The 23652-nt window shown below is 44.8% G+C and overlaps 1 protein-coding gene across 6 annotated transcripts in view; it reads left to right on the forward strand.

Annotated features, from left to right (window-relative positions):
- The window catches only part of DYNC1I2 (dynein cytoplasmic 1 intermediate chain 2), a 135756-nt gene that overhangs the window by 11146 nt on the left and 100958 nt on the right, over positions 1–23652 (forward strand). For all 6 annotated transcript variants that reach the window (XM_069733138.1, XM_069733133.1, XM_069733135.1 and 3 more), the window contains exons 3-4: positions 457–574; positions 5180–5294. In XM_069733138.1, the coding sequence (XP_069589239.1) occupies positions 467–574; positions 5180–5294 (223 nt within the window). In that variant the 5' untranslated portion in view covers positions 457–466. The remainder of the gene's footprint in view (positions 1–456; positions 575–5179; positions 5295–23652) is intronic.

Genomic DNA, 23652 nt, shown 5'->3' on the forward strand with positions numbered 1-23652 from the left:
TATTTTTTTTTCTCTTTTGTGAAATAAGACATTTGGTATAGCCACACAACTTAATGTCCAATTATCAAGAAATATTAAATGTATATATGGTAAACACTGAAAAGAAAAATCTAAATGTCAGAATTGCTGTCGAAAAAAAAAAAAAAAAGTTAGAAAGCAATCAAAACATACCGAATACCCAAAACAAAAAAACAAAAATGCCATGTTGTGTATGTGTCAGATATACCGTATATCCGACAACTGACTATGGACTATCATTAGCTAAACATAGGAGGAAAGCAGCGTCATTTCAGCACAGGTACGTCCAGCATATGTGTTTACATTTTATTGTTAAAGTCCCAATTTTCTTCCTTTTCTAACCTAAAGAAGAGAATGGCTGCAGTGGGGACACCGCACAATGCGAGTTGTCCTGTATCACATATCCAACATATTAAAATCTTCTTTTTCTTTGTCCAGGTTCCTCGCCATGTCTGACAAAAGTGAACTGAAGGCCGAGTTGGAGAGAAAGAAGCAGCGTTTGGCTCAGATAAGAGAAGAGAAAAAACGGAAAGAAGAAGAAAAGAAAAAGAAGGAGGTAACGGGTTGAACTGAAGTATTGTTCTCATTATGTTAGATGGCTTAATGGCTCTCCTGACATTAATTTTGTTTGTTTTTCTGTTCCTCTGCTAAACTTCCTGAAAATGTATAGATAAATGAATAACTGTGCTATTTCTTATATCAATGGGGTGGGATCCTACACATTCTGATACTTACCAATCAATGCGAAATTGTCAGACAATCGTTGCACACCAACAAATTGTCCAAGGAAGTGGCGAAACCCACTTTATTCATACAATTCCAGGAGAGGCAACAGAGGATCAACACAATGCGGAGTTCTAAAAAATTATCAAGAATTATCTCATGGAACATACGTCTACTTTCTAAAACGGACATGACAGGAGACGTGACGATTCTTCTGACCGGTCTGTTTCGATATATACTTCTATTTCCTATTAAATAATTTTGGAACGTTTTTTTTCTTAGAATTGTGCATTGAGGCCGATCCTTGTTTATTCCACCTGCAAATATATGAGTATAGCGAAAGGAGGCATTACTATGCACCCAAGTCCCCAGAGGAACCAATTCATTTTCACCGAGGTCCACATCCAGATTCTGGTGACCTTCAAAGGGCCACGTGTAATTGTAAGGGTTCATGCAGACATCCGTACAACATTGACTGCAGTGCACGGACTATAACGTGCGGTCCCTGGGTGGTAGGGCTAAGAGACCTGTGCCAGACTCCGAGGCCAAGATTGACTGCTTCATATGCTAAGTACTGTCTGCGTTTTTCTATGATTCAAAGATGGAACCGCACAAAAGTGCTGGCTGAGTGCGTTCACGGAGCGCGCGCTGGCTGGGTGCGTTCAATAATTTTTGATGTGTCAGTTCTCATTATTACACATAACATAATTTGTGGACCTCTTTGGTAATTGTCTTTGCCTGTGTAGATTGGATGGGCTGTTGCCAACATCCGGTGATAATTTCATGTCAATTGCACCTTTAGAAATACTTAGAAAATTGGTGACGACATGTTCAATACTTATTTCAGCCGCTGTATGTGTAGTGAGCAGCGCCATGAGTCTATGCAGTCACTGGGTGAAGCCTCTCCCCTAAATTCTCTAGGCACCCCTCAGCTTAGTGACATGGATGGGATATTACACCTCATGGCTCAGGGATGCAGAACCTTGTTTGGTCAAAGGGCCACATTGGTTCAGTATAACAATCTGGGGGCCACACTAAACATTTAGGGAGTTTCCCTTCTGTGACATGCATGGAACATCAAAAGTATATATAATAGGGGCAAATTCTATCAGACATTGATTTATAGGGATTTTCCCTCCATCAATCGGCGCTCTAATGATATGTTCACAGGTTTGATGGGACTTTTGAAATAATCTGTCTGTTTGTTCCAAGCACATGCGTCTGTGCGCCCCGGGTGTACTTACCACCTACTTGTTATCCATCTATCCCACCCGCTTCTTCCTTGATTGACAGCTCTTATTTGACAGGTGCCAGAGGAGGGCAGAGAAAGATGGCAAACAGGTAGGTGTGCTGAACCGTTTGGCTACACCCTGGGTGCATCATACACCTGTGCTTGGTTTGCACAGTCATTTTGCACTGAAAGTCTCTTTATAACCTCTATAAAACACAGGCCAAATTTTCGTCATGAAAGGAAGGGAGAGTCGGGCAACTGGGCGAACGCTGCTGACCATTAACACAAGGCCTCCGTCTACCACCTCTGTACCCAGGACTGTGTGAAGGAGAAGGCAGTCTGATTGAAAACAAAATAAAACTGGATTTGTTAGAAATGTAGAGAAAAAAAAAAAAAACAGACTGTGCACTCCGGTTTCCATTTTTCATTCTTTTTTTTTTTTCACTTTTGTAGTGGATCCACTTTTACTAGAGGCGTCTGTGATCGCCTCGGTTCTGGGCATGTGCAGTGCTTAATAAACGGATCTCCATCCATTATGATCCCTTTCCCATAGGCTTCATTGTTAAAGTTAATTTTTTTTTATAGCAAAAATAAAAAAATTTGGTTGTTGTAAGTACGGTATTTTTTTTTTTTGTCCCCCACCCCCCCATTAAAGTTTTATTAAAAAATTTTCAAGAACAGACAATGAAAACAAAGAGATTAAGCAAATTGCATAAAAATGACAATAAGATACAACAGTAAGTGGACTGAGAGGACCTGATATGTGTACAGGTGACAAGGTAACGTACTAATGACATGGATAGGGAAAGGAGCCCAGACATAGCAAACCGTATTATCCAGCAAAAAAACAAAACAAAAAAAAACAGATTGCATTGAACTGGAAGAGATTTTGGGATATTTCCGTCCCTGTTCCATTGGGTGGATCCTGTACTCCATCATTTTATTTCCGTTTTTGTCATCCCAATAATGATTAAATAATAAACCCAATATAACTGCTGGACATGTGAACGGTGCCTCGTCTGTCTCATCTATCAGAAGAGGCCTGACCTGCACTCTTCATTATTGCATTGAGGGTAGAAGTTAAACTGAGATTGTCCCAAGTAAAAAGCAGCTGTAGAAATTACCCTTTAAAAAAAAAAACTAAAAAAAAATTACAGCATGTCCCATTCAAGTGCACGGTACCCGCTCCAATTCCCTGCACATTTTGAGTGGCCAGGAGCGCTAAAAGACTGAGATGTAGCACTAAAACTTAACCTGACTTTTTAGCACAACTTGTGTGTTTACTTGAGGAATAACACTATTTTGGATCATGGTATGACCAGTATCCTACAATTTTAAAGATAATTTTTTTTTTTTCTTGTCAGTCGTCTTTGAACTAGCGAGTGGAAACTAACTGCTATGATGTCTCACATACATTGCACTGACAGGCTGGGGGAGTATAGCATTGATCGAGAAGCAGCATTATGGAGGACCTACAGATCTACTGAGCAGTGTAGTTGTGAATCCTGCATTAGGGTGTCATTATAAAGCTGTGTGTGTGCATGTTGTGTTTCTGGTTTTTTTTGTGTGCATTTTCTTCTTGCATTTTGTGCGGAAACTGTACCGGCAAAGGGAATGAGATTTCTTAAATCTCTTGCATATTTTGTTCCTTGCAGATTTGCATCATGTTCAGATCTGCAGCGAGTCAATTCTTGCAGTGTTTTCTGCAGCATACTTCACCCATACCAAGTGGGAAAAGATATGCGACAATAACTTGCTTTTTTTTTTTTTGCTAACATTTCGGGATTTTCAGCAGAATTTTCTGTTGCAAATCCTGAAAGCCGAGCAGTGCAGTTTCTAATTTTCTGCTACTGTTTATAAAAAAGAAAAAGTTATAAAATAAACATGATCTACCATTTACATTTTTCTTTATGGTTGCCGCATTACATGTTTTTTCTTTTTTCTTGCAAGAAACTATATTCCTTGACTGTAGATCATATGCAGTACACCGGATGGATGATACTTCCACCATAAACAACCAAAAACGCAGCGTTGTGAGAACTTTCAAACAATTATTTAAATGAACATATTATTAAATTATCACTGAATAGCTAAAACTGAGATTTGGTTCCTCTAGATTAAAATGTGACCTTGACCCACAGCAGGGGGTATGCACAAAAAATTTAGATCTCTTGAAAATAATTTAAGTGCAAATAATTTTTATATTTACAGCAAATTACTCATTACAGTTTTTGCTAACCATCGCTGCAATCATTGATGCCTCCAGCAGGGGGCACCCAGCTCTTAGGTTTTTCAAGCAATGGTTAATGTCGCGATGTTCATCTCTACCACTGAAAACAAACAATTTAATAAAAACAAACAAAAAAAACTTCAGTTTTTCGATTTTGTATTTTTTATTTATTTATTTTTTTTTTAAGCAGAATGAATATTTCTGACAATATAATATACGGCCCTAAACCCCATTTACTCAACTTTTGGTAACAGAAATGGCTTTCATATAATTTACTCCGTGTGACAATTGGAAATGGTTCAAGGAAAACATACATTTTTGTGAAAATCCATTTACCGGGGTTTAGCTTTTTTAACATTTTTTTTTATTCTTATTGTATGCATTTGGGGGTAAAAATGTACAATTGGATTTAAACATTTTAAACCTTGAAATGTGTGAATTAAATACAAATTTCTTAGAACTAAAAATGTTAAACCATAGGCTTCCCATAGAATTCTGTCGCACGTCTATTGCTACTTGCAGAGTGAGTTAACTGAGGATCAATCAGTGAGCTTCACCTGTATTTTTTATTTTTTCGCTGATTTATTATCACAGACCGAATGCAGAGCGAAACAAAGAGGCTGTAAAAGCCGAACGGTACAGCATTTTTAATCACACCCAATTGCAAACAGCAAAAAAAAAAAAATATTTGTCAGTGCAGAACTGAACGGTTTCATATATTCGTGGAAAATGGACCATGATTGCATCGCAGTGCCCATCCTGAGATTCGGGATTCTTGACCTGAGTGTTCATGTATGTCTATGAGACAAGTATCTCCTGTCGGGGGTCCCGGCGGTGAGTCGGGACGTTACGATGGCAGCATGGTCTGTGCTTCACTGACTTGTGAAATTGGTCTCCGTCATTTGGTCTATTTTTAAAGGAAGACCTTTTATGTATAAACCTGATTAAACTGAAGACCCTTTTCCTTTTTATGACAGTCTGATCAGAAGAAGGATGCCCCCCCTCCACAAGAAGAGTCTGATTTGGAGAAGAAGAGGAGAGAAGCTGAAGCCTTACTACAGAGCATGGGGATCACCCCTGAGCCCCCCCTGGGTAAGGGCCCAGAAGCTTACATTCGCCTGCTTGCTCGCTTGCATGCGTGCTTGCCTCATGGTAATGCTGCCTGCACAATCATCATACAGCACCGTCCTCCGATTCACTAAAAAGCAAAAGAAAATATTTCAGAGCAGTATTTAGTTACAGAACGTGATGCGTTCATAATGATTTTAAAGAGCCCTGTGTCCCGGCTGCAATTTGTTTTTAAAATCAAACTGTGCATTATTCACCCTCCCCAGGTCCGACTGCCGCTGCTTCCGGTGTCTGTTGTCTGCAGCACTGAACGTGGACCGTTCTGCAGACCTTGAACGACGGCCTGAGCCCGAGCTGCTTATCAGTTGCACTGCTGTCAACGTAACGGCAGCGCTGCAAACAGTAACAGGCACCAAAAGCAGCGGCGCAAACCCGGGCAGGAAAGGAAAACGCCTTTTTTTAAAAAAAAAATTTTATTTATTTTTTTTTCAAACCGCAGACGGGATAGGGATTTTCTAAAACCAGAAACCCCCTCTAAGACATGTAAGACACATTGCCTATGGTTGTACGCAAAGATAAGGTAAAAGGTTGGCAATGGCAGGTAAGGATGCACAGCGAAATCTGTACAACTTGATAAATGGGTTGTCCTACAAATTATTATTGTTTAACTTTAGTTCAAAACATGATCAATGTTTCAATTGGAATTTTTTTTTTTGCTTTTACTTCTTATGGCGCCATCCAGTGTTGTTTTCCCCTTTTGGAGCCTCCTCTTAAAGGCGTTGTCCAGGACCAAAGCGTTCTTCATTTATCTTTTTGGATAGGTCATCAACATGAGATGGGTGTGGGGCCGACACCCAGCACCCACGCCGATCAGCTGAAAACTGATGAGACCGCAACTGGGACATAAACATTGATCTTAACTTTAGAAAGCTCACTGACAAATTCTCAGTCAACTCGTGTAATCACAAAGAACATATAAAAGCCAAACCGAGCAAATTTTGTAATGAAACCCAATTGCAAAAATTATTTGTAGCCCCTGGTGTCCATGTGCTCTTTAATTATAGCATTTTTTTATCATCATTATTTTGGGTGACAGACAATATTTCTGATGTTGTAGCTCTCACACAGACTGCACGGAACGTCACTGCTTCTTTTGATCTTGGGATTTTTGGGGTTAATCCATATTGATCGCACATTGACTCTCTATCCGGTGGCAGTAGCCATCTTGTTCATTTCTTTATCTCCGTCATTATTTTTATTTTAGGGTGAAAAATTCTTTATTAGTTATTAGATATGGCCATTTATTTATGGTCTCCCCTTACAAAGCGTTGTTAAACCTCACGTCCTCCTCCTCTTCAGCGAGCGGCTGGCGCAGGGATCCTCACTTTTGGCCAGGTGTCTGCATCCTAACCAGCATTAATTGGTTTGTTAGTGGTGTCCTATTAGTGAATGGGCTGAGGCTGAACGGAGCCCGGCAGGGGGCCCGCTAGGGATTAGAAGGCAAGTCAGTGGGAATAGGCCGGCTCTTGTGAACCAGCCACACTTCATTTCCCCACACTGCTTATCTGTCCCCTCTTCAGATGACCTAAATACACGGTCAATGTGGCCGGGCCCCGCGCTGAACAATGGAACAGTTGGGAAGTGCAGTCCTATTCGGCACTCGCTCACAGCTACTGCTCCTATGTTTGCAGACCTTGCCCTTCTTGGCCACCAGATTTGCACATGGAGAACATTTCAGACACCATTCCTGCTCATATAATGTATCATCTGCTCTAGTAACGTCACTTTAGAAGTCTAGGTGCGAACAGTGACTGTCTTCAGGAAATCTTATTATTCTTGTTTCATAGTAGCATGCAATCATGAAAATTCTAGTGGAGCCGCCATATTTGGATGAAGTACAAATATGGATCACCCCCTTTACAACTATACATACTAATTTATATTTTTTGCAACATGTAAAGGTGCCATCCCCTTCTTTTGAGTCAAAGCGACTGTGACAATCACATTCGAAAACTCAGCCCAGCCCTAAGTGTGGAAGTGAGCGGCTGCAGGGAGAATATAACTTAATTTTCTCTCTGCAGCCACACGTCTAATAAACCAGCCTAATGTGATATAAAGGGAGTGTGTCAGCAAAGAATGACTGTTCAAACCAAGCACAGGCGCTCGGTGCATCACGGCACGGCCATTTGGTTCAGTGCACCTTCCTTCCTACTTGTTTTTCATTTAAATCTGCTCTGCTCAGGTTTTATAAAGTCAGAGCTGTCAATCAAAATAGAAGGAAAACAAGTAGCTGGGATGGTGCGCTGAATTGTAGGGCCGCTGGGATGGTGCGCTGAATTGTATGGCTACTGGGATGGTGTGCTGAATTGTATGGCTGCTGGGATGGTGCGCTGAATTGTATGGCTGCTGGGATGGTGCGCTGAATAGTATGGCCTCTGGGATGGTGCGCTGAATTGTATGGTCTCTGGGATGGTGCGCTGAATTGTATGGCCTCTGGGATGGTGCACTGAATTGTATGGTCTCTGGGATGGTGCGCTGAATTGTATGGTCTCTGGGATGGTGCGCTGAATTGTATGGCCTCTGGGATGGTGCACTGAATTGTATGGCTGCTGGGATGGTGCGCTGAATTGTATGGCTGCTGGGATGGTGCGCTGAATTGTATGGTCTCTGGGATGGTGCGCTGAATTGTATGGTCTCTGGGATGGTGCGCTGAATTGTATGGTCTCTGGGATGGTGCGCTGAATTGTATGGTCTCTGGGATGGTGCGCTGAATTGTATGGCCTCTGGGATGGTGCACTGAATTGTATGGCTGCTGGGATGGTGCGCTGAATTGTATGGCTGCTGGGATGGTGCGCTGAATTGTATGGTCTCTGGGATGGTGCGCTGAATTGTATGGTCTCTGGGATGGTGCGCTGAATTGTATGGTCTCTGGGATGGTGCGCTGAATTGTATGGCCTCTGGGATGGTGCGCTGAATTGTATGGCTGCTGGGATGGTGTGCTGAATTGTATGGTCTCTGGGATGGTGCGCTGAATTGTATGGCTGCTGGGATGGTGCGCTGAATTGTATGGCTGCTGGGATGGTGCGCTGAATTGTATGGCTGCTGGGATGGTGCTCTGAATTATGTGGCTGCTGGGATGGTGCGCTGAATTGTATGGCAACTCCACGGTGCACCGAGCGCCTGCATTTGGTTTTAGCAGTCGTTCTGTGCTGACAGTCCTTTTAAATGCTATTTACCTGCAGGATTCACTTTAAATGGGCAAAAATGTAAAATATTATTCCAAAATACCTCGTTTTAAAAATCTTCAAGAATGGAGGGATTTTTAAGGTTTTTTTTTTTTTCTGGCTACGAGCCACCGTTGCAGTCTGATCAGAGGCTGACCATTTGCTGTTTGCAATAGAGCTTGCAAGCGCTGATCTGAAATTGACTCCGATTCTGCAGATGCAAAATTGTCAGTGCTTGCAGCACAGGAGAGAGTGCACTGTGGTTCCAATGTGCTGCTGACCCGAACTGTCAGTCATGAGGAGCAGACCGCCCTCAGGCATGCAGGAACCTGGAAGGCACAGGAACGGTGCGCTCCCAAAACTAAATGATGAGAAAACTCCTTTTAATAAAAAAATAAATAAAAGGAACGTTACATGGATGTGTGCTCCAGCTGACCGGCAGGGGTCCGAAGTCTGATTCCTTACATTCTGACTTTACGCCACTAGGAAACTTTTTTTTTTTTTTTCTTTTTAATGAACCTTTATTGATACATTTAGATATTTATTTGCTCGTTATTATTTTTTTGAGATGGTGGTGCTCACAGCAATCTGCTTTCCTAAGTGTAAGGTTATGAGCAAGTGCGATGTATATACAAAGTGATCGCACACAACATGGCGGTGTAGTTCAGCGGGCATTTATAATACGCGATTCTGCACTTTCTACCAGAGCGGCATCAGTAATGCAAGACGCCAGGTCACATTTGATTTTATTTCAGTTCATCATTGCTTATATATCGCCTTTATATTTTCTATATAATTATGTATGCCGATGCCCTCCCTTCATGTCCCCCATGCTCCATAGTTTGGGTTTCCAGGCACAAATGGCCGAGGTGTGGACCCAGAGGTCGGCGCCGTGTCTCGTCTCCTGAAACACTTTCTTGTATTATTATCTGAGCCTGCGGAGGGGAACTAATCTTCTCATGCCTCATTATGCTTCCACTAGGCGTTTTTTCTCTTCCCCGGATTACATGCCTAAAAGGGAGGAGGAAAGGGGGATTTAAATCTAAATAATTGAGTAAATCCTATAGAACCCGAAAGAATAAAGAAAGTGGTATCGAAGCCCATCAGCAACACTTACAGGGGATCCTTACACATAAAGGTGATACGCCATCTCTGTATCCCTCTACCTATTAGCTGCCCATTAAATGACCGCCGATCGGCTGATGTATAGGCCGCCATTTAACGGTAGGAATGAATGCACCCCAAGTGGGACGGACGCCGTTCTGTATACTGCCGGTGCGTCCCGTCTGCTGGAGTTTGTCGGCTGCTTGCAATTTGCACTTTTATGTTTTCATCACAGATCCTCAGGCTTATTTTGCCACTAGATGGCAGTACTGGTCTGAACGTGCGATTCAGACACAATTCACATACTAAGAAAAAAAAAAAAAAAAACAATAATAAAAAAAAAATCTAGAAAATAAAATATTCCTCCTTTTTTTTTATTTTTAACTCAGATTTTTATTAAGAATAGCTTTGCATTTTACATATTATAGTCTTGTTTTCAATACAAAATTTTGCCAGTATGGGGGGCGTGGCTATGGAGTGAGCGAGGAAGGACGCATATTGGGAGAGCTCCTAGAATCCTGCATATATCCTGTATTTAAGACCCCTTCTAAATACATAATTGGCCTCTGCTGAGGCTCCTGGAGACTTGGAGGCTGCCGACCCCCGGGAGGGTACTACAACGTTGTCTGGAGGGAGCCGGAGGAGAGAATATATCTAGCGGAGCGGTGAGCTCCACGTGTGACGGCGGCCATTTTCTTGGGAAGACGCTCTGCGGGCAGACGGCGCGAGGCTGACTGAGGCTGTGGCTGGAACCCCCCTTAGCCCCCGGACGGTACCTGGCACCTGCGGGTGAGAGCTGCGGGATCCGGGCCTGACGGAGGGACAGAGAGACTTGCGTTGGCGGCGGCGGCTGTGTGGGCGGCAGTCACTACTGAAGCGCGCGCTCCTGCAGTAGGAGGCGCGGTGCGGCTCATTGTCACTGCAGCGTGGCTGGGAAGTGAGCGCTTAACCTGCTAGACACATATTAAGGGGAACCGTGGTGAGTGCTCTGAAAGACTGAGCCCCACGCTCCCCTATTAATCACAGCACAGTCGGCTGCACTTCTATTGGGCCTCCCCTCTGCTACCGTCGCTGCAAAAGAACTTCCCCTGTAACAGGGGTTTCCACCATATTAACAGCCTGTGCCCCCTGATTATATAGCAGTACACCTTCTGACTATAGGGGTGCCCAGCCGGGATACACATCACACTCAACCTTGGTGTGACCATATATCACTCTGCAGATCTAACTTTATTACTTTGTTGGACCACACAATTATTAACCATGCACCGTCCAAAGAATACAACTGCAGCTGACAGGCTAAAGGAATTCGCTAGAAGTGATACCTCAGATGGTGCAAGATCTCTTAGAAATAGTTCCTCACAAGCTCAACGTGGGAAAATCCGTCTCTCTGATAGTGTTGATGAGAGTGAGCAAGATGAATTGACTCTTAAACAAGCATCTGAGCAATTAATGCAAGCTATATCTCTAACTAGGACATCTCTTTCTGAAAAAATAGAAGATGTCCACACGGAGGTGGGACGTCTAAGACAAGACATGCAGACCATGAAGGGACGTATAACAGAAGTTGAAACAAGGGTGTCTCAGGTGGAGGACACTATTAAACCTATGGAGGCAAAACTAGCGAAAGTTGCTGGGTCCATAAACGCCTGGAGACAAAAGGCAGACGATTTGGAAAACAGACTACGTCGAAACAATATTCGCATTATTGGTCTGCCGGAGCGCTCAGAAGGCCAGCAACCTGAAAAATTTCTGGAAGACTGGCTCAAATCCTCTTTGGGAGATACATTCTCCCCAATGTTCTCGGTGGAAAGAGCCCATAGAGTCCCTACAAGATCCCTTCCTCCTGGGACCCCACCTAGACCGTTCCTGGCACGCATCCTTAATTGCAAGGACAGAGATGCTATTCTGCGACTGGCGAGACAAAAGAGTCCCATCAAGTTTAATGGTGTCACAATCTCGATTTTCCCAGACTTCTCCGTCGAACTTCAGAAACAGCGGGCAAGATTTATGGATGTCAAAAAACAACTCAGAGATAAGAATATTGTCTACTCCATGATCTATCCAGCACGTCTCCGGGTGGTCTGCAATGGTTCCTCCTTATTCTTCACTGACCCATCGGAGGCAGAAGACTGGCTGCGATCCCGTGGGAAGTCTAATGCAACGGAACCCTGAAAAGTTTCCGACTAACTAATATCTCTTTAAATTCCTGAAATTGGAGCTCTCTCTGCGAGCGTTCCAAACACCAACAATACCGGACGCTGGAGTCAGCGGGGGTATCCCCAGGTTTATCTGAAGATGGGAGCGATAAACAATGCTCCTGGTTTGTTCAGTTCTTGTTAAGTTTTCTTTTTTTGTTAAGTTTAACTAGCCTTAATGAGTATTTAGGTAAAAGTCGCCTCCAGAGCTGTTATGGTTATCTATGCGTAATCTGTAGACCTCTCTCGACCATCATTATATGTCATAGATTAAGGAATGAATATGGAGTCTAAATTGATATGCATGACTTGGAATATACGGGGTATTAAATCACCCCGAAAGAAAATTAAAGTGTTCTCCCAGATCAGGCGATATCATCCTCATATTGTGGCCCTGGTGGAAACGCATTTAACTAGAGACACAGCCAGAAGTGTACAGAAACCTTGGGTACAGTGGCATGTTCATGCGTTCCACACCAGCTACTCGAGAGGGGTATCACTGCTAATACACAGAGATGTTCGATGGGAGGCCCGGACGATCCGGCGGGATACAGAGGGGCGTTTTGTTTTTGTTCATGCATTAATTAATTCCCGCGAGTATGTTATATTGTGCATTTACAACCCCCCTCCAGCTAGCATTTCGGTACTTAAGATGGCAATGAGTTTTGCTTTAAATTACCCAGACGCACATGTTATCTGTATGGGTGACTTTAACCTGGTCATGGATAGTGGTCTGGATAGGTTGAGACTGGGAGATGGGTCGTCTGGGGAGCCTCTGTCTTTGTCTTCTTCATTGGCCCCGACTCAGCTGGCACTGTTCATGGAAAATAGTGGCTGGGTGGATCTGTGGAGGATGCATCACCCTGGGGAAGGGGGATATACCTGCCACTCATCTACTAAGGGTTCCCTGTCCCGTATAGACTATATTTTTGGGTCTGTCGGCTTGGTGCAATGGGTAAGCAGTATAGAACATGGTAATAGAGGAATTTCGGACCACAGTCCAGTTGTTCTCACGCTTACATTTGGGAAACTGACTAATGGTAGAATATGGAAGTTAAACCCCTTTTGGCTTAAACTAATAGATTCAAGTGATAGAACAGTTGACCAGTTGAATTGTTACACTCGTTCTCACCCAGAACCTCAAGATATTAATTTATTTTGGGACGCCCTTAAGGCGTACCTAAGGGGCTGTTTGTCCTCTACGATTTCTTATGTAAAAAGGGTGACATCGAGGGACGACGATGAGATTGAGCAACGCTTGAAAGACGCGGAGGCCGCATATACAGCCAATCAAACTAACAACAATAAGGTTGAGTGGTTAACCCTGCAAAGATTATATGCCCAACACCTGGACACTAAATCCAAACGTAAACTGTTCTTTACGCGACAATCATATTTTGAAGTGGGGAATCAGGCAGGGAAATTTTTAGCTTTCCTGGTACGTCAACACAATACGTCTAATATGGTACTACAACTTCGCTCGCCAGATGGCTTGTTGAACACCACCACCGAGGAAATACTTCAGTGCTTTTATAATTATTATAAAGGGTTATATGAGTCCAAGAGCGATTTCAGTGTTTCAGATTGTTTAGAATATTTATCCGATATAGAATTCCCTACACTGGATCCCACCCAGCAGGCTTTTATGGACGCTGAATTTACCCTAGAAGAAATAGAGCAAGCTATAACGGATATGGCCTCTGGGAAGGCCCCCGGGCCAGATGGCTTCCCAATCGAATTGTATAGGAAATACCGAGAAGTACTAGCTCCACTTTTATTGCAAGTATTTAGAGAGATATGGAGAGGGGGATGTCTGCCCGATACTTTTTATGAGGCACATATTATTGTACTCAGAAAGGAGGGGAAAGATCCATTAGAGTGCGGGTCCTATCGCCCCATATCGTTAGTAAATGTAGACTATAAGATTTTTACTAAGATTTTAGCCACTAGGCTGAATTCTATTATATTAGATATTATACACCCGGATCAAACTGGCTTTATGCCTGGTAAGAGTACCTCTATAAATATCAGGCGGGTTCAATCAATAATCCAATATAGCTCTTTGCTGCCTGATAATAACTGGGCGTTGGCGTCACTGGATGCAGCTAAGGCGTTTGACTCTCTTGAATGGCCCTTTTTGTCTGCTTGTCTGCAGAAATATGGTTTCGGGGCTAAATTCCTGAATTGGGTTAATGTATTATATATGAAACCAAAGGCCCGCATAATAGTAAATGGCTCCATTTCTGAGCCCTTTCTATTATATAGAGGAACCCGTCAAGGGTGTCCCCTTTCCCCAGCCCTATTTGCTCTAGCAATAGAGGCATTGGCAATACGCCTCCGATCTTCCCCCGGTATTGAGGGTATAAAAATAGCGGATCGCACTGATACCATTGGTTTATACGCTGATGACATGATAGTATTCATGGATAACACAGAAGAGACGTTACCGAGGGTGATTACTACCATAGATAGATTTAGTGGGTTCTCAGGCCTATATATTAATTGGGATAAATCTGCTCTAATGCCTCTCTCTCAGTCCCCAGCATCTAATCTCAATACTCTTTCCTCGTTGCCCATAGTATCTAACTTTAAGTACTTGGGCATATATATGTCTCAACATAGTGGGTCGGACTTACAACTCAATATTTTTCCCCTGCTGGATCACGCTAAATTGAAATTTGCGTCCTGGAGCAAGATTCCGTTATCTGTGGCAGGTCGTATTAACCTCATTAAAATGATATTGCTCCCTAAATTTAATTATTGTCTCCAACATAGCGCAGTAACTGTGCCGAAGTTTTTCTTCACCAATTTAAACTCTCAGGTTGCTTCGTTTATATGGGGAAAAAGCAGGCCTAAGCTTAAATTAACTACTTTGCAGAGATCTAAGCAGGGGGGAGGAGCGGCATTGCCCGATTTTTTTCTATACTATCTGGCGGGACAGGCGAGGGCACTAAGTAAATGGATGCCACATAACTACCTCCCTAATTCTGAAAGTCATCTGGTTAGTTCTGTTAGCGCTAAATGTCCATTGGGCCTTTTGGAGTCGGGGAAAATAAACGCTCCACGTATGTTACCTATGCTCCGACTGGCACGATCAGCCTGGAGGCAGATTAAAAAAGTTATTGGATTTGGAGATATTATTGCTGAAATGCCTTTATGGGACAATGGTTATTTCCCCATGTTGGTGGATCATCCATCTGCAGGTTTTTGGATTTCCAACGGGGTTTTCTCGGTGGGGGATTTATACGATCAGGGGGTCTTTATGTCTTTTGAACAGCTGCAGGCTAAATATGCTTTTCCAAGATCTCAGTTTTTTCGCTATCTGCAACTTAGAACAGCTATTCAGTCATATATTAGAAATATGGGAGCAAATCGCAGCATCTCGTCTTTGCCACTGATAGGCATTCTTAAATCACAGGGGCCTCAGGGTCTTATTTCATCCATATACACATATCTGTTATCAATGGGGTCGAATTCAGCCATAGACTTGGTTAAGAGCAAGTGGGAGGGACTTATCTCCGATATGCAGAATGAAGTATGGGAGGACGTTCTTGACTCTCCCCTTAAAGTATCCCCGTCAATTAATAACAAGATGACCCAGTTATATATAATTCATCAGTCATATTTGACCCCAGTGAGACTCTTTCGGATGGGTCGATACTCGACGTCGGAATGTCTGCGTTGCCACTCACCAGATGCTGACTTCATACACATGATATGGCAGTGCCCAATTATTTTTCAATATTGGAGGGAGGTAACGTCGTTATTGACCTCACTACTATCAATCCCGGTTCCTCTTGAACCTCTGGTTTGTCTGTTTGGAGTTTGGGATGAGGAGGCTTGGGAACATTATGTTGGGATTTTTTTACGTGAAGTATTATTCTTGGCACGAAAGATGTTAGCGCTGCGGTGGATGGGAAGGTCACCCCCCACGCTTAGGTCCTGGGTTGAGCTGGTGAACACAATTGTCCCATATGAACGCACACTTTACCAGAATAGGGGTTGCCCGGGTAAGTTCAATAAAATCTGGGATGGGTGGAATGCCTCCCATCTCACTTTGTGATCTAACCAATTGATAAGGATACAGTGTATTTGACCTTTTGTTCTGCAGATATTGCGCAATAGAGAGTATAATGTTACTGTAATAAGGCGAAGTAGTAGTAGCTTTGGAGGCTTAGTTTAGTTAGGTGTAGTTCGGTTGTAGTTTAGGAACTTTGTATACTGACAGTTTCATAATTTTATATATATGTCTTCTTTATATACATACAAATGATTGGTATATGTATGCTCTGGTGTCTTTTCCTTTCTTGTGAATGTAACCGTGCAAGTCGATAACAAAGACAAACATTTATACTGTATTTTATTTGTGATTAATAAATAAACGAATTTAAAAAAAAAAAAAATTTTGCCAGTATCAAAACCCCAATATTCCCAACTTATCCCTCCCCACCCCAATAAGACAGCTCACCTCTTGCTAACAAGTCCATCAGTGATACTTAATGGATTTTATCCTATTTAGGACCGCATACGCCATGTTTTGTTCTCACAGAGTCAGGTCCTTGACTCTCCCATCCCCTGTACCTAATCTCTATCCCATTTCAAGCCACGAAGACCACAGTTTATCGAACATTTCTATTTTCCCTCTTTTCTTATAAATCCCTTTTTCCAATGTCAGACCCTGCTTCACATATTGAAGGAATTCTCTTCTTGTAGGCGGTTCATCCTTAATCCAGTTTTGTGCTATTACCTTTCGGGCCATATACAACAATCTGGCAATTGCTATCTTCAGGGTGTTATCGACTCCAATCTCCTCTACATATCCGAGCAAACACACCACCGGTTCCCTTGGTACTGTGCATCTATACGCTCCTTCCACACGACTCAAAACCACCAACCAAAAAGCAGCCAGTCTCGGACACGTCCACATCATATGAAATATTCCAGCATCTATAGTCTTACACCTCGGGCACTCAGAATCAGCACACAAACCTGCTTTATACAATACTTCCGGAGATTTGTAAACTCTGTGTATTATATAGAGCTGTGACAGCCTATACGGTTCGCTTAGTGACAGCCGTGGAACCCACTCCAGCACCGACTCCCAGGTTTCATTCTCCATTGGGCCCAGATCCCTCTCCCACTTAGCTCTCGCATTTATTGGAAATTCCAACACTATATCTCCTTGGATTCTAGTACATTTAGCCCTGTTCTGAGCTCCAAATGCGTGTTTCATCTGCAAATACTGATATTCCCCCGAGGGCCCGAGACCAAACTCCACCTGCAATTGGGGAAAAGGATTTCAGCTCTCGCTGCTCAATTATCTGATACACGTAATGAATTCCCTTGGCCTGCCACTCTGGTAATACCCCCAGTGCCACAAACTCCGGTAAATTATTATGCCATAACGGGGAGAACCGAGTCAGACCCGTAACCCCACGAATTTTTGTCAATCTACCCCACAGCTTACATATCAAAAATATAGTTGGATACAGTTTCCCCGATGCCCCCAGGGAACCATCTTCCAGACACTGTATTACTGGACTTCTTTTCGTCACCTTTTCCACCAAATGCTGTACCGCACTGAACGACACCGCATGCGCCCAGCCCTTTAAATGCTGACTTTGGGCTGCAAGAAAATATACTTCAGGGTTGGGCAAAGCCAAGCCACCATTTTCCTTTGGTTGCTAAAGCGTCTCCAGTCTGATACGTGGATATTGTCTCCCCCCATACCAGACTCCTGAACAGGGAGTTAATCTGCCAAAATTTCCCGCACTGTATCCAAACTGGCGCATTGTGAAGAACATATAATATTTTAGGCATCAAAATCATTTTAATGAGATTAACCCTGCCCACCACAGATAAATGTAACTTAATCCGAGCATCCACCTTTGCCTTAAGAACACCTAAAACCGGAGTCAGGTTCCTATGTAGGAATTCCGTGACTGGCACAGAGCCCATCCTCCAGAAGATCACTCCCATCCTCCCCCACATCATCCACTTTAAACAGAATTGACTTACTCCAATTTATCGTCAGTCCCGACAAAGAGCCAAATCTTTCAATGAGCCCAAATGGCACCACTCAAGGAAGCGGCCGGGTCGGTCAGCCAGAAACCGTAGAATATCGTCCACATATAGCGCTATCTTCTCTTCAATTATCCCGTATTTAAACCCAGACACCTCATCAGACTGTCGAATTTTGGCGGCCAATGGTTCCACAGCCAGAGCAAACAAAAGAGGAGAGAGTGGACACCCCTGTCCTGTCCCTCTAGCTAGTTTTATAGAATGAGATAGCTCCCCATTCACTCCAGCCACCGGCTGCGAGTACAGCAGCCGAATTCAGGACACAAACTGTGAGCCAAAACACATGCTCTGCAGCACCTGCCATAGATATCCCCATTCCACACTATCGAATGCCTTATGGGCATCTAAGGATTCGATAATCCTCTGGCCACAGTTGTCGGACCTGAGCTGCAAATTCATAAACAGCCTCCGCAGGTTGACCGCTGTGGATCTATCAGGCATAAAGCCAGACTGGTCTGGGTGCACCAGGTTGGTGATGACACTCGAAAAGCGGGTTGCTAACACCTTGGTCAGAAGCTTGACATCCATAGTGAGCAAAGAAATTGGCCGATATGACTCAGGCTGCCCCAAATCTTTATCCTCCTTTGGAATTACCACTATTATGGCTTCTCTCATGGAGGCTGGCAGATACCCTCTACACTTATTCTCATCTAGAACCGCGTTTAATCTGGGAATTTACACCTCCCCCATATTTTTATAAATTTCAGCGGGTAACCTATCCACTCCAGGCGCCTTCCCATTAGCCGTAGACTGTAATGCCCGACCCAGTTCCTCTTCCGGGATAGGAGCCTCCAAGCCTTCTCTGTCTGCCTCACTCAGCCTCGGCAGCCCCAGTCCCTCCAGGAAAGCCACTGTGTCCCCCGCCGCCGAATCCACCTGAGAGGAATATAGGCACGCGTAAAAGTCCGCGAAGACCTTCAAAATCTGAGGTTTCGGAGACTCTAATACCCCTCCCAGAAACCAGCGAATGGTCAAAAGAAGTACTCTGGGCAGAAGCCACCAGCAACAGCATGTGACCGACAGTCTCTCCCTCCTGATAATAAATCAGCCTCTGAAATTCCCGCTTCCTTTCAGCCTTTCCCAACAGAATTGTCTCCATATGATTTTGCGCTGCTTTTAATCTGTTCCCAGTCTCAGGAGTTCCCATTATTACCATCTCGTCTTCCGCTGCCCTCAGCTCATCAATCGCTGCCTTCTCTGCCTCCCTCGTCTTCCGCTTACATCTACTAATATCTCGAAACAGCCCTCTTAAGAACGCCTTCATGGCTTCCCAAACAGTGAGAGCATCTGTACTCCCATCATTCAGCTCAAAGAATTTCGCCACCTCCTGTTTTATATTGTCTAAACCTATACTGTGCAACCAGTTAGGGTGGATCTTCCACTCTTTCCTGTTCGCGGCTTGTGTCCCCAGCAATCGAAACTCTACCTCAATTGGACTATGGTCTGAGAGGGCCCTCGGTAAGTACCGCACATCCCCCACCATCGTGTCCAACAGACGATTACCTAGAGCCATATCAATTCTGGATAGAGTACTGTGAGCCGGTGAATAACATGAATACCCCCTCTCCCCAGCATGTCTAACTCTCCATAGGACAATTATACCTATTTCACGAACATAGGTACCAAACGTAGTAATGTGCCCCACCATCCTATTCTGAGAGTTTTTATTTTTGTCCCAAAAGTCATCGCATATATTATTAGATCACCAATAATTGGAAATGGTATCGGACCCCAACGTTCCACCCGCTCCAACACTTCTCTAATTTTCTTACTTGAGTATGGAGGCGGAATATACATTGCCGCTATACTCAACACTCCATTTATTTTACATTGTACCACCACGTACTGGCCATCCACATCCACATGTACCTTCACCTCTTCATACTGCACCCCCACGGGTACCAACACTGACACACACCTAGAATACGTAGAGAAGGTAGAATGGTATGCCCTCTGTATCCAGGGCCTATTTAGTACATCCACCCTCTCCCGCACCAAATGCGTCTCCAGCAGACATATCATTGAAACCCTTTGATCTCGAACATACTGCAGACTCGCCGCTCGCTTAGGGTACCGTCACACACTGCCATTTCGATCGCTACGACGGTACGATTCGTGACGTTCCAGCGATATCGTTACGATATCGCTGTGTCTGACACGCAGCAGCGATCAGGGACCCTGCTGAGAATCGTACGTCGTAGCAGATCGTTTGGAACTTTCTTTCGTCGCTGGATCTCCCGCTGTCATCGCTAGATCGGTGTGTGTGACACCGATCTAGCGATGCGATCTAGCGATGCGTTCGCTTGTAACCAGGGTAAACATCGGGTTACTAAGCGCAGGGCCGCGCTTAGTAACCCGATGTTTACAGTGGTTAAAAGCGTAAAACTAAAAAAAAACAAACAGTACATACTTACATTCTGGTGTCCGTCAGGTCCCTTGCCGTCTGCTTCCCGCACTCAGTGACTGCCGGCCGTAAAGTGAAAGCAGAGCACAGCGGTGACGTCACCGCTGTGCTGTGCTTTCACTTTCACTTTACGGCCGGCAGTCACTGAGTGCGGGAAGCAGGCGGCAAAGGACCTGATGGACACCGGAATGTAAGTATGTGCTGTTTGTTTTTTTATACGCTGGTAACCAGGGTAAACATCGGGTTACTAAGCGCGGCCCTGCGCTTAGTAACCCGATGTTTACCCGGGGACCTCGGCATAATTGGTCGCTGGAGAGCTGTCTGTGTGACAGCTCCCCAGCGACCACACTACGATTTACCTACGATCACGGCCAGGTCGTATCGCTGGTCGTGATCGTAGGTAAATCGTATAGTGTGACGGTACCCTTAAGGTACCGTCACACTTAGCGACGCTGCAGCGATACCGACAACGATCCGGATCGCTGCAGCGTCGCTGTTTGGTCGCTGGAGAGCTGTTACACAGACCGCTTTCCAGCGACCAACGATGCCGGTAACCAGGGTAAACATCGGGTAACTAAGCGCAGGGCCGCGCTTAGTAACCCGATGTTTACCCTGGTTACCATCCTAAAAGTAAAAAAACAAACACTACATACTTACCTACAGCCGTCTGTCCTCCAGCGCTGTGCTCTGCACTCCTCCTGTACTGTCTGTGAGCACAGCGGCCGGAAAGCAGAGCGGTGACGTCACCGCTCTGCTTTCCGGCTGACCGACGCTCACAGCCAGTACAGGAGGAGTGCAGAGCACAGCGCTGGAGGACAGACGGCTGTAGGTAAGTATGTACTGTTTGTTTTTTTACTTTTAGGATGGTAACCAGGGTAAACATCGGGTTACTAAGCGCGGCCCTGCGCTTAGTTACCCGATGTTTACCCTGGTTACCAGTGAAGACATCGCTGAATCGGTGTCACACACGATTCAGCGATGTCTACGGGGAGTCCAGCGACCAAATAAAGTTCTGGACTTTCTTCCCCGACCAGCGACAGCACAGCAGGGGCCTGATCGCTGCTGCCTGTCACACTGGACGATATCGCTAGCGAGGACGCTGCAACGTCACGGATCGCTAGCGATATCGTCTAGTGTGACGGTACCTTTAGACTTATCAGCAAGGCCTCTTACATACCAACTTAGTAACTTAATGCAACCCCCCCATTATGTGACTTATCATCCTTCACTCCCAAGTATGAGCTGTCTAAGCTCTCCCACCCCCCCTGCCGGAACCCAACTCCCCCCCCCCCCCCAGCCCTCCCAATGCTACACATTCTGCCTCTCATCAAGAGTGGGGCTCCACCGCCCATTGCGAACACTCTCCCTTGCTTTACCCTCTCCACTCGCCTCCCACTACCATAAAGAACAGAATTTCCTACAGTTTTTTTAAACAAAACATTCCAACGTGTATGAACATATAGAGAAACTACAAAACAGACTTAATATTAATAATAATAATCTTTATTTTTATTTAGCGCTAACATATTCCGCAGCGCTTTACAGTTTGCACACATTGTCATCGCTGTTCCCGACGGGGCTCACAATCTAAATTCCCTATCAGTATGTCTTTGGAATGTGGGAGGAAACTGGAGATCCTGGAGGAAACCCACGCAAACACGGGGAGAGCATACAATCTCTTTGCAGATGTTGTCCTCTGTGGGGTTTGAACCCAGGACTCCAGCGCTGCAAGGCTGCTGTGCTATCCACTGACTTGCAGTACACCGCATAACCCTCCTCCCCCGTACATATTAACCATTACAGCACCCTCTGGCCATTGACTCAATATGGCCCAGCTCAGCCCTCAGCAGTTGCCCATCCCTTTAGCAATTATGCTATTAAACACAGACCCCTCCTCCAGCAACAGAGAAATCGCCTTTTTCTTTAAGTTTTTTAGCATTAGTGTCTATCCACTGGGTAGCGTCCTCCGGTGTCAGAAAAAAGTGTGTTTTGTCAAAAGCCACCACTCTTATCTTTGCAGGAAACAGCATAGAGTATTGCACTCCCAGTTCCCTCAGTCGTCTCTTGACACCGGTGAACTTCATCCTCTGTTTCTGAACCGCAGCAGAATAATCCGGGTAAATAGCAATTCTTTGACCTCCAACCGTCAGATCCTCCATGTCTCTGGCCTTCCTAAGGATAATGTCTCTGTCCCTGAAGTTCAGTATTTTGGCAAGCATGGTACGGGGATACGCTCCTGGGGCGGGGGGCTTCGGCGGGACCCTATGAGCTCTCTCAACTGCAAAAACTTTTGTCAGCACTGTGCCACCAATTTTCTCCATCAGCCAGCTTTCAATAAACTCAGTGGGGTTTCTCCCCTCAGTTTTTTCAGGCAGACCCACTATACGTATTCCTTCTGGACCTGTTTTCCAGATCCTCATTTTTGGCGGCCAGCTCTGATATCGCTTGAGCAAGCTTTTTCTCCGCCTTTTGCAGCTTTACTATATGGTCTTCTGCCGTACTCACCCTCTCCTCCACCACACCCATGTGTCTGTCCATCTTTTGCAGGGCTGCGTTTATCTGTGCTGTTTCCCCTTTAACCTCCTGCATCTGAAGGGTCAGGGTATTCAGGGACTTTTTGCATGAGGAGACCAGTGCAAAAACATCCCTTAGGGTCGGCTCATCTCCCGGTGTCATATCTTCAGATCCCCCTATTGCCACCACCATGCTGCTTTTCTCCCTCCCCTTCTGTACCTCTTGCTCTCCTGCCAGGAACATTTCCTCCTCCTCCATGTCAGCTACAGCTCCGGTTACCTTCTCTGTCTCCTCCGCTTCTCTCACTCTGGCAAACTGCTGGAGCTTCGCCGCCACCTCCATGCGCCTCTGACATGCGGCGTTCTCTCTGGCCTCGGCGCCATCTTGGCTGGCTCCTGCATCGCTGGCTCCCGTGTCTTTCTGCCGCCATCTGGTCATTTCCTCCGGTGTCGGGTCCACCGCTCAACAACTTTGCTCCCCACACCTACAGCCAGCCGGTATGCAACAAAAAAGCCCGGTCAGCGGTGTCTGCACAGGATTTTAGAAGGCTAGTAGCGGGAGCGCTCTTCTGTGCGTCCGCTCACATGGCCAGTTAGGACACGCCCTAAATATTCCTCCTTAAGTATATTATTCAAACTTAGGGGGGAAAGAGTTTGGCAACATTTATGTTCACGTTTATTTTCTAGTCTCTAAAGCCATCATTTATCTTTTTAATAGCAATATCTGATCACTAAAGGGTGAAAAGGAGGAGGCAAGGGTTTGGAGGTGTGGTTTGAAGGACAGGGCAGAATCGAGAGTTACCCCGAGGCAGCGGATTTCAGGTGCGGGAGAGAGTGTGATGCCGTTTACTATAATAG

This window comes from Ranitomeya imitator, chromosome 7 (genome assembly GCF_032444005.1).
Source record: "Ranitomeya imitator isolate aRanImi1 chromosome 7, aRanImi1.pri, whole genome shotgun sequence".
In the NCBI taxonomy this organism is placed as follows: domain Eukaryota; kingdom Metazoa; phylum Chordata; class Amphibia; order Anura; family Dendrobatidae; genus Ranitomeya; species Ranitomeya imitator.